The sequence below is a fragment of the Gadus chalcogrammus genome, chromosome 14 (assembly GCF_026213295.1).
Source record: "Gadus chalcogrammus isolate NIFS_2021 chromosome 14, NIFS_Gcha_1.0, whole genome shotgun sequence".
Lineage (NCBI taxonomy): Eukaryota > Metazoa > Chordata > Actinopteri > Gadiformes > Gadidae > Gadus > Gadus chalcogrammus.
Window position 1 is genome coordinate 10,869,603 of NC_079425.1, and position 13,362 is coordinate 10,882,964.

A 13,362-nucleotide genomic window follows, 5' to 3' on the forward strand; every position below is an offset into this window, starting at 1 on the left:
CCATCATTTCTTTTCTCAGGTGATTAACAAATCACAGATTATTACCTTAGAGCGAGGCTTGTTTTTGACGACAGAAGGCCTTTTCCACCTCTAATCAGGCTAACTAGATAATTTAAGAATGACTCACTTAACCAAAGAAATAAGTCATTACATTACCACCGTGATTCAGCATTTTGGTCACTTGGAGCACTGAACAAAAATATGTCCCTGCACCATCAAGGGGAAAACTACCGGGGCGCAGCCCACAGCCCACAGCCCACAGATTGAGTGTGAAGACCCCTAGCGTGTAACGGCTCTGCCTGGCCCAACAGAGCAGTAGCATTCAGCCGGCCCTGTGTACAGCAGAGCCCCTGTCAGCGCCGCCGCTCTGCGAGAGCTCCAGGCCGCCTAAACTAATATTTGCAAAGCATGCAGCAACCCAATTAACAGCTGCCAAAGTCCTAACGAGGGCCATTGGAAAATAGCGCCGGCAGAGGAATGGAAATAGATAGAATTTCCTTCTCTCTTTTTTTTTTTGCAAAAGCCACGAGCCACACGCAGGAACCCACACCACAAATTCATTAGGTCTTTTTGGGCTCAGATGAAAAACATTAAGGCATACCACAAAGGCCTCAGCCCGGGTTCCTTTGTTCATTCACATATGGCAGCGTGCAGTGAGTCTGGTGCTGGGGCCGTGTGTTTACCCTAGCCACCCCCGTCACCCAGGGTCCAGGGAGAACAAAGGGAGCCGTTGAGGGATCCTGAGGAAGCAGGAGACACAGTTTATGGAATGGCGCACTTTGACATCATCAACAGAGCAGAGAGCAACGGGGCGGGAGCCGCAGCGCACCAAGTAGTGACGATGATCGTTTCCTCATGGGAAGGCCGCAGCAACAACAGTGACACTATGGGTGTTTATCCACATGTCACAAGATGAATTACTGTTGATTGGTAGCTGGTCAAAGTGGCTGGAGCTTTGGCTTATGATTTTAACTCCACATTGAGGACGCAGGAGTAAACCTCTGCTTTCCTGTTGTCTGAAAGCCTACATTTCTGCCATCAATTTAGGCTTCTTTGTGTCACGAATATCAAACGGTTGAAAAACAATATGTCAGAAGACTACCAAGGAACTTAAAAGATCTCCTAATTGAGTAATCAAATAGTATTTGTGTTTTATAAACTTTGTGTGTGGGTGTGTCACAAAGAGGAATGTATCAACTACCATTCATCTTCTGATGGTATGCAAGAGGGAATAGAACAGGCAAAAGTAAAAGCTATAGTCAGCATGTCCAAACATGCCAGGCGTTTGTTCCAATTCTGCCAGACGCGCACACACACAAAGACGGCATAATTACTGTACAACCCCACTGTATATTTTTAATGGCCGTGGGATCACCTGACCTCTGAAAGAATACACATTATTAAGGTAGGGCCTAAATGACCTGCAATTTGTAATGGTTTGATAGGCCTGGCTGTTTTTCCAGCCCGGTGTCAGTCTTTGTTCTACCTGTCAGGAGACATTATTTCTGGGATCCTCCTCGCTCCGAGGGAGGGGTCCCATTGGTCCCATTGTGAGTAAATACCTGCAGCCTGATCCTCCTACGGAGGCTGACTGATTGTTGCACGATCACTGAGGCTTGTCCTCTTGAGCGGATTCCTGGGTGACAGTAAGTGTCTGCGTGTGGAACAAAGGCAGCGGAGGTGTGGTGGGTTTGGGGGGGATGAGAGGGGAATGAGAGGGCCGGGGCAGCACTACCCTCTGGCTGGCTCTGATCGAGTCTCAGCTTGCCTTGCACAGGTGCGAGGCTATACCCTTTTTCTGTTTGTGCTTTTCTTCCTCTTCTCGTATTTTTCTGCGCCCTCCCTCTTAGTTGCGCATTAAATCCCACTTCTCTCTTCACTTTTCTTGTCTGGCGTTGCTCCTTTTGTTTTGTTTTTTCTAGACCCAACCACTCAACCTCTCCTCCCTCTCCTCCTCCCCCCCTCACGCCCCTTCCCCCCACACACCGAACCGTTTTTATTTTTTTCTTCTCTTGCTGTAATTCATGCCACTCATTTGCAGTGTTTTCAGGAGAGACAAATTAAAAGGGGGATTCTTATATTGCTCTGTCACACTGGGCTGCAGGTCTCATGAATCACAATAAATTCTATTAAGCAGCGTTCCCTCCGCAGCCCCTCTTCCCCAGCGCCACACAGGGGGCTTGTCTCTGTTAATGCTTAACATCTGTGTTTATTTATACAATCACTTACCTAGCTAACTGATTTCTAAATGCCCCCCCCCCTTCCCCAAGAAATTATAGTTAATATGCATTTGCAAAATGCCCAAATAGTGTCATATTTACGTAGATGAAAATATGCAAACAATAAAGCACCTGATTGCATGCGGCGCTCTCTGTACGTGGTCTTGCTGAGACTGGCGTCTTCCGCAATGGACAAGGCTGAAACACGCCGGCTCTTTTTCAAGTCCCGCCACTCAGAGGGCCCAGACACCCTGTGCCCTCCACATTCTTGGCACCTCAAATTGTCCCGTGTTTGGAAACAAATCTCTCACTCTTTTTCTGCCTTGGGAGTGAAATAGATCTCAGTATTTCGTCGACGTTATACTTGTCATACTTTCCTATGGCTTACTGAAGCCCTCCCACCAAAAAAATAAACATAAGTCCATACTAGATGACATGGTGCGAGGCAACAAAAATCTATGCCTCAACCCCCCCCACCACCCATCCAGCAACCCTTAGGCCCAATCCCATTTCTACCCCTTCCCATTACCCCTCCCCCTTGTTTTGAAGGGGTAAGGGGAAGGGGTGAAGGGGTAAGGGGAAGGGCTAAAGTGTAAGGGGTAGAAAACTGGATTGGGCCTAAGGCCCAATCCCATTTCTACCCCTTACACTTTATCCCTTCCCCTTACCCCTTCAAAACAAGGGGGAGGGGTAAGGGGAAGGGGTAAGGGGTAGAAAATGGGATTGGGCCTTAATGAAGTAAGTCAATTGCATGGTTTCCCATCTAACTGGGTCTGAAGCACTGGCTGATGGCAGCTTGTTGTTGGATGCCCCCCTTACTCGTAAGAAACTCACCTATGCCCGCGTGCATGCACGCCAGTATATAAATTGCTGAATCAGTGTCAGTGATAGAGTAATGGCATGGGAGCCGTCGTAAATTAGAGCCAGCGATTTCACGGGGCAGACAGTGGCTGTCGTGTCTGAGTGAGCGCCCGCTCCTGAGCTAATGAATACCTTCATCTGGCCTGGCAGTCAGCAGATTGCCCCGCGTTGATGGATACTGTCAACCATGCCGCCACACCACATTTCATTGCACAATAAACACGGTTGTCAAAACCAAACAAAGTGAAATCAATTCATCCTGTACAGTGAGTGCATGCTAAATGAAATTAACGTACTGTGCCGATCGGTGGCGGCCAAAGTAGTGTATTATTCCTGAATTCCTGTTGGCTTAGGGGCGAGCTGACAGGCGAAGAGAAACTCGATGTCCCTGGCAATACAAGAGAACAAAAAGCCAAGTGCAGCGTAATCAAATTAATAACAGAGTGGGTTTGATCATTTGATAATTGTGTAGAGGAATCACGTCAGACCTAACATTTTATAATTGCGTTGATCTGTAGTGTTTTATAGCTAGGAAAATCTGAGATTATTCATTGGCTTCTCGACTCAGACGGTAAGAATAAAATCAGAGACCCAGAGCATACGAAGCCTGACTAAGTAAAGAGCAATGATATTACCATGCATTACTCATTACTTAGCACATGAAGCCTGACTCAGTAATCAGTACCGCATGATATTATCATGTCTGAGTATCATGCGTTACTCATTACTTAGCACATGAAGCCTGACTAAGTAATCAGTAACGCATGATATTATCATGCCATTACTTAGCACATGAAGCCCGACAACGTATGAGTAATGCATGAAAATACCGTGACTCTGAAAAATCACTGCATGAAAAAAAAAATTATCCCCACGACAGCTGTAACTCATTTTTCCCTGAGGCACAACATGACCTTTGTGTCAATAAACTGTGCCTTGTTGAAACTCAATTTCACAAGGTTTAACAACCACGAACAGGTCATGTGTGCTACTTTGTATATTTATTTCAATAGATACAATAAAGAGAAAAAGAAAAGAATAATTGAAATACACCCAATCGACCGACTACTCCTAAATCCATTTTGCCAGACATTACTCAATAAGAATTATTTGTGTTGATCAACTGAAATAATAATAGAGATGAAACCCCAGGTAACGGGTGCCAAGCTTGCAATGGGATGGCCTAATGAGAACGCTTCACATGTGCGTGATGAAATATGCATGAGTCATCCCAAGCTTTCTTTTCCACATTTGACTTCATTAAAGATGTATCGTAGCATATGGAAAGCGTTTTTTTAATCTTATTTTTCATGCCTTGTTTATCAACATGTTTTTGTTTGTTTAAATATTCATAGTGCTTTTATTTAATTCTTTCACATCTAGCATATAAAAGGAAGCAAATGCGGATGCAAACAGAAATCATTATCAGTCAGATGTACAGTTTAATACGGAGAGAGAAACTCTCTTATGCTGATTGTCAATGGCTTGATTGAAAAGCGGCTCTTTGCTCACTCATGTTAACTGTATGCCTGAGTTGTTTTTGTGTTTGTGTGTGTGTGAGTGTGCTTGTGTGTGTGTGTGTGTGTGTGTGTGTGTGTGTGTGTGTGTGTGTGTGTGTGTGTGTGTGTGTGTGTGTGTGTGTGTGTGTGTGTGTGTGTGTGTGTGTGTGTGTGTGTGTGTGTGGGGGTGTGTGTTTGTGTGTGTGTGTGTGTGTGTGTGTGTGTGTGTGTGTGTGTGTGTGTGTGTGTGTGTGTGTGTGTGTGTGTGTGTGTGTGTGTGTGTGCACTTGCCTTGTGTTTGTGAATATGCGTCCATGCATGCATATATTTAAAAGAAGGAACGTGTCTAAGCTTGACTTGACTTGGATATACTTGTTGAAATGTTCTCTGAAAAAAAGTTGTGTAGAGTTTGGCAGTCAACACTTCCTGATATTGCCCTATTAAAGTTGGCTTGTGCATTTGTTTGATTTGTTTAGGTCTGTCACATTGCTATAAGCAGGAGAGAGACTGAGACAACATTAAGAACTTGTATTGAAGCCCCTAGTTTGGCTTCATGTCAAGCTGAGGTTGTTCAGCTCCATACTGTGGTCCTCCATCAGTCCTCCTCCAACAGTCTCCCCACAGCATCTTCTCTATGTTAAGGATGCACATGTGTCAGATTCGGTAGTAAAAGCGCCCGTGTACGGGACTCCCCGGGTGTATCGGAGGCAAACGCTTGACTTGAAGCTGTGATGACTGTGACGGTGGATAAGGGGGAGACGGAGCGACGGCTCATGTCATGTGATTAATGGTCTTCGTTGTCTCTTCCTCTTCTTGCTCTGGCATTTTCCAGGGCGCAAAGCAGTCAATGGCTCAGCCCATAAAGCACAACCCTATTATTGTTGGCCAACAGGAGGCGCCAGCACCACCGAGGCACGGGTCTACAGGGAGGCCCGAGGGCGCAACACTACCGAGCCCCACATCAAGAGGCCCATGAACGCCTTCATGGTCTGGGCCAAGGACGAGCGGCGCAAGATCCTCCAGGCCTTCCCTGACATGCACAACTCCAACATCAGCAAAATCCTGGGTAACCTTTCCTCATTAGGCCGTTGCTAGTTCATGGAAAAGAAGGACTGCAGTGAACACCAACTATCCAGTAACCTTGAATCAATATGTCCTCACTATGTTCTCTCGTTGTGTATAGCTTCGCTCAAGAGCCACAGATTACTTATGTTCATGTCTCGCTCAGTGCCAATGTACACAGGATGCAGAGGACGTCCTCTGTGTAAGGGAACATCTGCACTCTGTTTAAGAGCAGGGGAAGGGATGGTTGGTGGTGGGTTGGAGTGTGTGTTGGTGAGGGGGTCAGGGCTTGTTTGGTGGATATGGGAGGGGTCTTATCTTACTGGATGCCGTGGATCAAACCACTACGGTGTACAGATGGATTTACAGCACGTCACTGCCGTAAGTGTTTGTCATGAAAAATGACAGAGGCTAAATGGGTCTCGTCCCCCCAGCCCTGAGAGGCCATAGATCAGGGTTATTAAACATACCGGTACCCACAACGCTGCATGCTGTAGAGCTAGCTGTGTTTAATACACCGGCCTGTTGTCACCAATCTCCCAGTAGTGTGCACACAAGAGAGAACATGGTCATCACAATGTTACCTCGAACGGGAAAAGGATAATTTGCACTTTTCCGATAGACTGTTTTCTTTTTTATGAAGCCACAAAAGATTCCTATTGAAGCTTTCTTCTTTTCAAATACAATTTAGTTTAATTACATTTTTCAATTGAAATTGAACATTTGTTTTGCTTGTAGGTTCAAGGTGGAAGTCCATGTCTAACCAGGAAAAACAGCCTTACTATGAGGAACAGGCCCGCCTCAGTAAAATTCACCTAGAGAAGTACCCTAACTACAAGTACAAGCCCCGACCCAAGCGGACCTGCATTATCGACGGTAAGAAGCTCCGCATTGGCGAGTACAAGCAGATGATGCGCTCACGACGACAAGAAATGAGGCAGTTCTTCACTGTTGGGTAGGTGCACAGTTACTGTCCTATAAACAGTGACTCATAAACACATATCAATGATTCCATGAACATATGACGTTATTTTAAAAATATGTAAATGTCTAGGTGTGTGTGAGTTTAGTTTGATCAAGTTAAATGTAAACGTCAACTTTTTCATGCATAACATGTTGTGTGAACTTGAATGTTTATAATGCGAGGGCTGTAGTGAAGACAGATAGAGACTTGATTACAGGACATTAAGCCTAAGAACAGCTGTCTAGACCTACACGGTGAATTGTTTAATTTACTGCCGTGCGGCCGGCCAGGAGAAGCTTCTCCAGGTGCTGTTCCTGTGTCAGTCGTAAGCTGCACGCTGGCTGGATTTTCAATCATCCAGTACAACAGCAGAACAGAAACAGTGGCTTTATGTCGCCAATAAACTATTACAATATGAAAAAAAATGGTCTAAACAGGAGCTGTCAGGAGACTTTCTCTTTTCCCAAATTATTTCCACAGAGCTAGTGAAATCTAAGTTCTACATTCCAGGTTTAAGTGCCTGAGACCAGAGTGTGTTTTGGTTGGCCTCAAACTGCATTTGTTTGTTCGGCATTCTCTTTAGTTCCTATCTAGGGATTCTTTTATTTTTTGTGTAAAAGTAAATCATTGTTTTCTTAGATTGTAGACTTAATTCTCCCTCTTTTTTCCCCCCCATTTCCTTCTTTGTCCCCTCCAATTGATCTCTCTCTCTCTCTCTCTCTCTCGCCCGCTCTCGCCCGCTCTCTCTCTCTCTCTCTCTCTCTCTCTCTCTCTCTCTCTCTCTCTCTCTCTCTCTCTCTCTCTCTCTCTCTCTCTCTCCCTCCCTCCACCCGTGCAGTCAGCAGGCGCAGATCCCCATCAGCACCAGTGCGGGTGTTGTCTACCCCGGGGCCATAACCATGACGACCACCACACCCTCCCCTCAGATGACCTCCGAGTGCTCAAGCGCGTCGGCCAGTCCCGAGCCCCCCCTCCCCGTCATCCAGAGCACCTTCAACATGAAGATTGAGCCCAGCCCTCTGCTGGTGAACAGCAGCAGCGAGCGCCCCAACGGCGTGGAGGAGATGGACCTGTACGAGGACTTTGAGGAGGAGCCCAAGTCGGACTATAGCAGCGAGAACGAGGTGCCGGAGCCCGTCAGCGCCACCTAAGGCGCCGCTCACAGCAAAACGAACACCAATCAGAACCATTGGGGATGGGCGTACCGGACGCACTCGCAACACACCACAAAACTCATCCGAAAAGCGGATTGGCCCGGGGAGCCCAGAGACTGATCTGAAGGGAGGAGGGGAGGAGGGGGGCGAGAAAATGAAAAAAAAAACATTGAGTTCAAAGTAAATAGATGACTTAAGAAAAAAAAGAGAAACTCTCTTAATGATGTATCCTCCACGAGCCAGCATGCGGACGTGGCTTCATGAGATCAACACATATTGGGTCTTAAGTGTTTTCTACAGTGTGTGTAAAGCAGTTTGGTTGTAGTTTGTTTTTTCTTTTTTTTTATCTCGCTGTTCATTTTTATGTCGTTATCATGGACATTTACACAATTGGGTTTGAGCGTACCATTGGAACTTGAAATTTAGTATTTGATATAAATCTGTTATTCTTAAAGTAATTTACCTTTTTCACATCAGTTTGATGCTTATGATATGTTACATTACTGTTTGTGATGGGAAATCTGTTCTCACTCAGGTATGCTGTGACAGGAACCAGCTTTTGAATGTTTTCAATCTGAATTTAAGTATAGGCATACTATTCCATTCTTAAGGAGTTATACAACAATGGAATTATTATTATTATTATAATTATACAAACTGTACCATTTTGTGCAGAAGTGCCAAACATTTATAATTTTCTCCTTAAAACCTTTCAAGATCTTTTGAGAGAGGCCGCATGAGTCTTAGACAATCTCTTGACCTCTTAGTGCAGCTTTAGTCTTTCTTCCTTTTTCGTTTATCCAAGCAGGAAATACAACGTAAAAACAAATAGAACTCAGGAACTTTAAAGCGGGCGTAGCAAGTGATATGGCGTCTTGGTGATGCGGTGACTTGCAATGCTGCTTCCTGGGAGCCCATAATGCAGTGATCATCAGCCCTGACCCACCCCCTCCAATGTCTCCTGTAGAGCAGTTAAGTCTTGTGCCGCCGCATCAGCCTCTTGTTTCTAGCTCTCCAATCTAGTCTTACTCACTAAGTTCTTAATCAGAATGACTGTAATCAGGCCAGGACGCTAAAGGGCCAAACGCATCCAATCTCCCCGTTTGGACCAGCAGCAAAAGGCAGCTTTGGGAGCATTACAATCTCAAAGTGATGTTGTACATTGTGACTCCACACTGCATTCTGTTAAACACTTGAGCCCCATTTGGAGGACATGTTTAAAGTCTTTGGTCTTAAACTTTTTTTTTTCCTCCTACAATCCAGTCTTTAGAGACATTGTAAATCTTAAATTGACACTAAGAAGTCTTAAGGAAAGGTTTGGTTATCTTGTTGATGCTTTCAGTTGATTACAGCAGCAGTCTTGGGCTGGTTTATTCCCGGAACCAGACAAGGTCAAATGTACCACACACACCATGGCTACTGTATAAACTAACGCGTGACGTTTATTGTTATGCATTTCTCTGCATCTGCATATTTCTTTACATAGCATTTCTCCTCAACAGACTTTCCCTCGCTAGATTGAAGCATGTTGTGCTGCTCGTCGAACGACGACACTTTGGAAAGGCACTTATCTTTTGCATTTAATGCACGAGTACACAGCTAACAAAATAGGAGTCCGCCTAAACCCAGCTCCAGCGGTGGTAGAGGCTTTTTCTAGCAAGACCTCCCTCCCGCTTTGCGGGGGTAGAGGGGTCTAAGTGTCCCCCCCACATCCCCCGTCCCCGCGCCCCGTTGCCTGCCCCGCGTCCAACCCTAAAACACCCAGGGGTGCGCCATCTGGCTCCGGGCAAGGGGTGGGGGGGTCAGGCGGAGGTGCTTACCAGGAGGAATAGGCGGGAGGGGGGGGAACAATAAATATAGGATGTGCATCGCTCATTGTGTTCCCTCCATCAAAGTGTGTGAGCAGGAAGGCCTCAACAGGGGCCGCCACGCTGGCCCAGTCACCAGGCGCTGGTGAGCAGATGGAACAAGTACATCAAGCTGTGGGGGATTATTGAAATGAGTGACGAGTGGCAATCATCTCAAATACTGCATTATTAATGCATGGTTCCAGCTATTCTCCTTTTGCCCTTGAACCTGTCGACCTAAAGTAGGAGCCTAGAGTTTCGTAAGAGACCCAGATAGTCTCTGGCTCTTACTGGGCAGGATCTCCACTGCTGGTCACTGCATCACTCGCTTAGATTGAATTGGTACAAATTGATGTATATATATATAGTATGTGAAAGAAATTCAAAGCTGGCTGTTATGGCATTGTCTCCGCCATTAAACGCATTCATCCACGTCAGTTTGTAAGTTTGAAACACCTCACTGTTCATTTTTAGTTTTTTTTCCATTCTTTTTCTTTATTGTGTTGCTCTTGTTTTGAGGCACAGCACATGCTTCTAGGATAGCTAACCCACAAAGAAACTTGTAAAGGATTTCCCTCCAGGTCGACCCGTCTGGTGTTTTTAAGCTGTTACTCCTGTTTGCTGGTGGATTAACTAATTTGTATGTGATTGTAAATATTTTCATGACCATGCCAATCCGATTCAGTGGGCTGGTAGTGAAAACGGACTCTCGATGGAACTGAAACTTGACTGTGCTATATAGCAAAAAAAAAAAAAGAACAAAAAAAGAAAATTATGACAACAAAGAACTCATATCTCTTGAGGAGATGCTGTTTCATAAGTGTTAACAAGCACTGGATATAAATTGTATTTTTATCAATTCTGAGTAATGTGAAGCTGTTTGCTGAGTAAAAAAGAAAATACCATTTCCGCATTTGAACTCAAGTGTGTCTTGTCAGACACCTGATTCAAGTCTTCAAATATTTTTCTGTCTGCTTATTTTGTTTATTTATGCAAAGATCCATGTGATGATTGAACATTTTGTTTAAGCTTCAGGTCAGGGCTGCCTAGGAAGAGAGTCAACAGAGAGAAAGAGAGAGATAGAGGGAGAGAAATTCAACATCCTACATGCATAGCAAATGGTTAGAAATACATTAGAGGTCAGAAGTCCATTGTATATTGTCTGTCGCGTGTATTCATGTTTTAATATATTTATTAGCCACTATTGGCTCTAAAATTGTTGGTTAACCATTAGTCAACAAATGGACAATCAAATCGACAGAATTAAAACTCACCGATTAGACTGCAGAACAAAAAGCATTTCAATATATTGGCCATCTCGTTAGGCGTTTATTGTAAATATAACATTGGAAATAGATTTTATTTTTTTCCCATGGGTACTTAATGAAGTATAAGTTATGTATTTGATCATTTTGTTTTTACTTTTTTGTATGTGCATGTATGTCTTTAAGCCTGACAAGTCACTGTACCTCACGTAGATGCTGAATATTTCTCCCAGGAGAGCAGGACCTTAGATAGTGATGTTTTGATAATCTTCCCAATTTAAAGACAAATCAATGAAAAAATAAATCAGTATTTACAATCGAAATCTTTTTGATATGACAAGTAAAGTTATCAAAAATAAGGTACTACAAACACAAAAGTGAGTTATTTCAACCACGGCATTCATATAATGTATAATCCAACTTGTGTTTTGGCTAAGTAAAGCACTCATTTGAAGAGGATTTTTTTGAGGAGCAATACTAATACAAATAATAATAAACATGCATGTATTTGGCTTGCATTTACACAGTATAGGAATGAACAAAAGTTGTTTTTTTATGAACATTTCTTTGTTGAAAACACAACTGACATTCTTGTAGTTTTTTTACAAGTTGGGAGTGTGCAAGTATTTATTAGTTTTTAACATGGAATAATGCAGTCACCCGAGTGCATTCTTACTCTATATTCTCTTTGCCATTTTTATATGTTGCTAATTTTAATGAACTTGTTCTTGTAGACTACCCAGCCATCAGCAGTTTAGCTCCATACAACCCCTTTATCAATCTAACTATAAGAGATGCCGTTGCATTTGATTCAAAACTGAAGACTTGTAATGCTGTTTCAACATTACTTACTGTACATTTTGTTTTTGCCTGTCTGAACTCTGTGATGTATATGGTGGGGATTATTCTCTCTAATTAAGTTAATCAGCACAATTCACTGATATGCTGGACAGAGATGCTAGCTGGCGTTCTTATGTGTATCAATGGTTCAGGACAGCATTTCTAGTTGTCTTTACAGAACTTTGCTTTTGAGCTTATTTTGTCTTAAGCAACACTGTGTGGCTCTTAGAGTATTGGGGCCGTTCATTTAAGATTGCTGGCAGCCTGGTACAGTTCTGTGCATAGAATCCCTTATCCTGGCAGGTACCTAGACCCATGTCAAGTATTGTTTGGGTGTTATTAGAGTAAATGAAATACATAGTGTCTGTTGCTGCTTTGAAAAAAAAATATTTCTGAATATGTAAATAGTTTATCATAATATCTTGTACAGTCCAGTGTAAAGTTTTTAATTCAACCTAAAACGGTTGCCATTACATTTCTGTTCACATTCTCCTTTATACAGTACACAAAAATCAATTATTTGCTAAGGATGTTATTGTTAAAAGGAAAAAAAAGACAATGGTACTAAACTATTTTACGTTTTTTGTTTTTGATTTTTTGCTTGGCTTCAAAGTGTAAACCAGCAAGTCTTTGGTTTCCATGTGCAGTATTGACGTGAGGTAAAATTAATTCAACAGTGGTGTTTTTGGGGAACAATCCCCTCTTGCTTTGGTAGTATTAAAACACTATTTGAAACGAATTCAAACCGGAAGAGTGACACGTTGGGGCTTCGGGGGAGGGGGGTATGTCGCACCTTGGAAATGTGTTCAAATGTTTAGATGGTCCTCCCTACAGGATGCATTTAGGCAAATTATAATGTAACACCATTTTCTGTATGTAATTAGTCCATTGACGTAAAAAGGCAGTCATGCGCTGTATAACTGCCTGTTTGAGATCATTTACCTCAAGAACTTTCTCCTTTTCTGTAAACGAGTAAAAAACATTGTGTGACAAAAAAACATCTCACCATCACTCCATCTTTTGTACTGCTGTTGACACTTACAAATTAAAGAGACATTTTGTTTTAAAGTTTGAATGTTTTTTTTTGTCACTACTGTATCACTATACTCGAATGAGTTGCTCAAGTAGATCGGCCAGAAGCATTTACAGGAAGTAGTTGACATATACCTGCGCCAATAAGTGGCATTCCCATTGGTCATATATAAATAGCATGATATTAAGAGCAGTTGGAAAATGTATCTTGAAGGGTGTCCTTAGCCTTTCAACACAATTAAATGGAGTCAAAACAGGCTGTGGTTAAACTACACAAAAGGATGCATTTGATGGTGAGGAATTGAATGCTAGGCAAAATGGGTGAAATATTGCTGAACATTATTGCTAATAACTATTTTATTGTAATGATTATCAAAACATTTGATCTGTTAGTGAGACAATGAAGTTATGGAATGGTGAAAAACTTTTACCTCAACACAAATTTCTTTAACTAGGCTATAACACTAATTTGGTAATCATAAGCCCAAAATCTATTTGAGGTCATTTTCATTTTACACAAGCTTTATAATTTGATAAATTAAATGTAAGTATAACCTGTTTTTCCAGCTGATGGTGAACAGCGCCTCCTGAGAGTATCTCTGGCTTCCCCATTAAAATA

The 13,362-nt window shown here is 42.9% G+C and overlaps 1 protein-coding gene across 7 annotated transcripts in view; it reads left to right on the forward strand.

The window, feature by feature from the left end:
• The window catches only part of sox6 (SRY-box transcription factor 6), a 136,242-nt gene extending 123,267 nt beyond the window's left edge, over positions 1-12,975 (forward strand). For 4 of the 7 annotated variants that reach the window (XM_056607953.1, XM_056607955.1, XM_056607956.1 and 1 more), the window contains 3 exons: positions 5,412-5,645; positions 6,380-6,596; positions 7,444-12,975. In XM_056607953.1, coding sequence (XP_056463928.1) covers positions 5,412-5,645; positions 6,380-6,596; positions 7,444-7,756 — 764 coding nt within the window. In that variant the 3' untranslated portion in view covers positions 7,757-12,975. The remainder of the gene's footprint in view (positions 1-5,411; positions 5,646-6,379; positions 6,597-7,443) is intronic. The other 3 variants (XM_056607957.1, XM_056607958.1, XM_056607959.1) reach the window with 2 other exon arrangements.
• Positions 12,976-13,362: the final 387 nt, after the last annotated feature.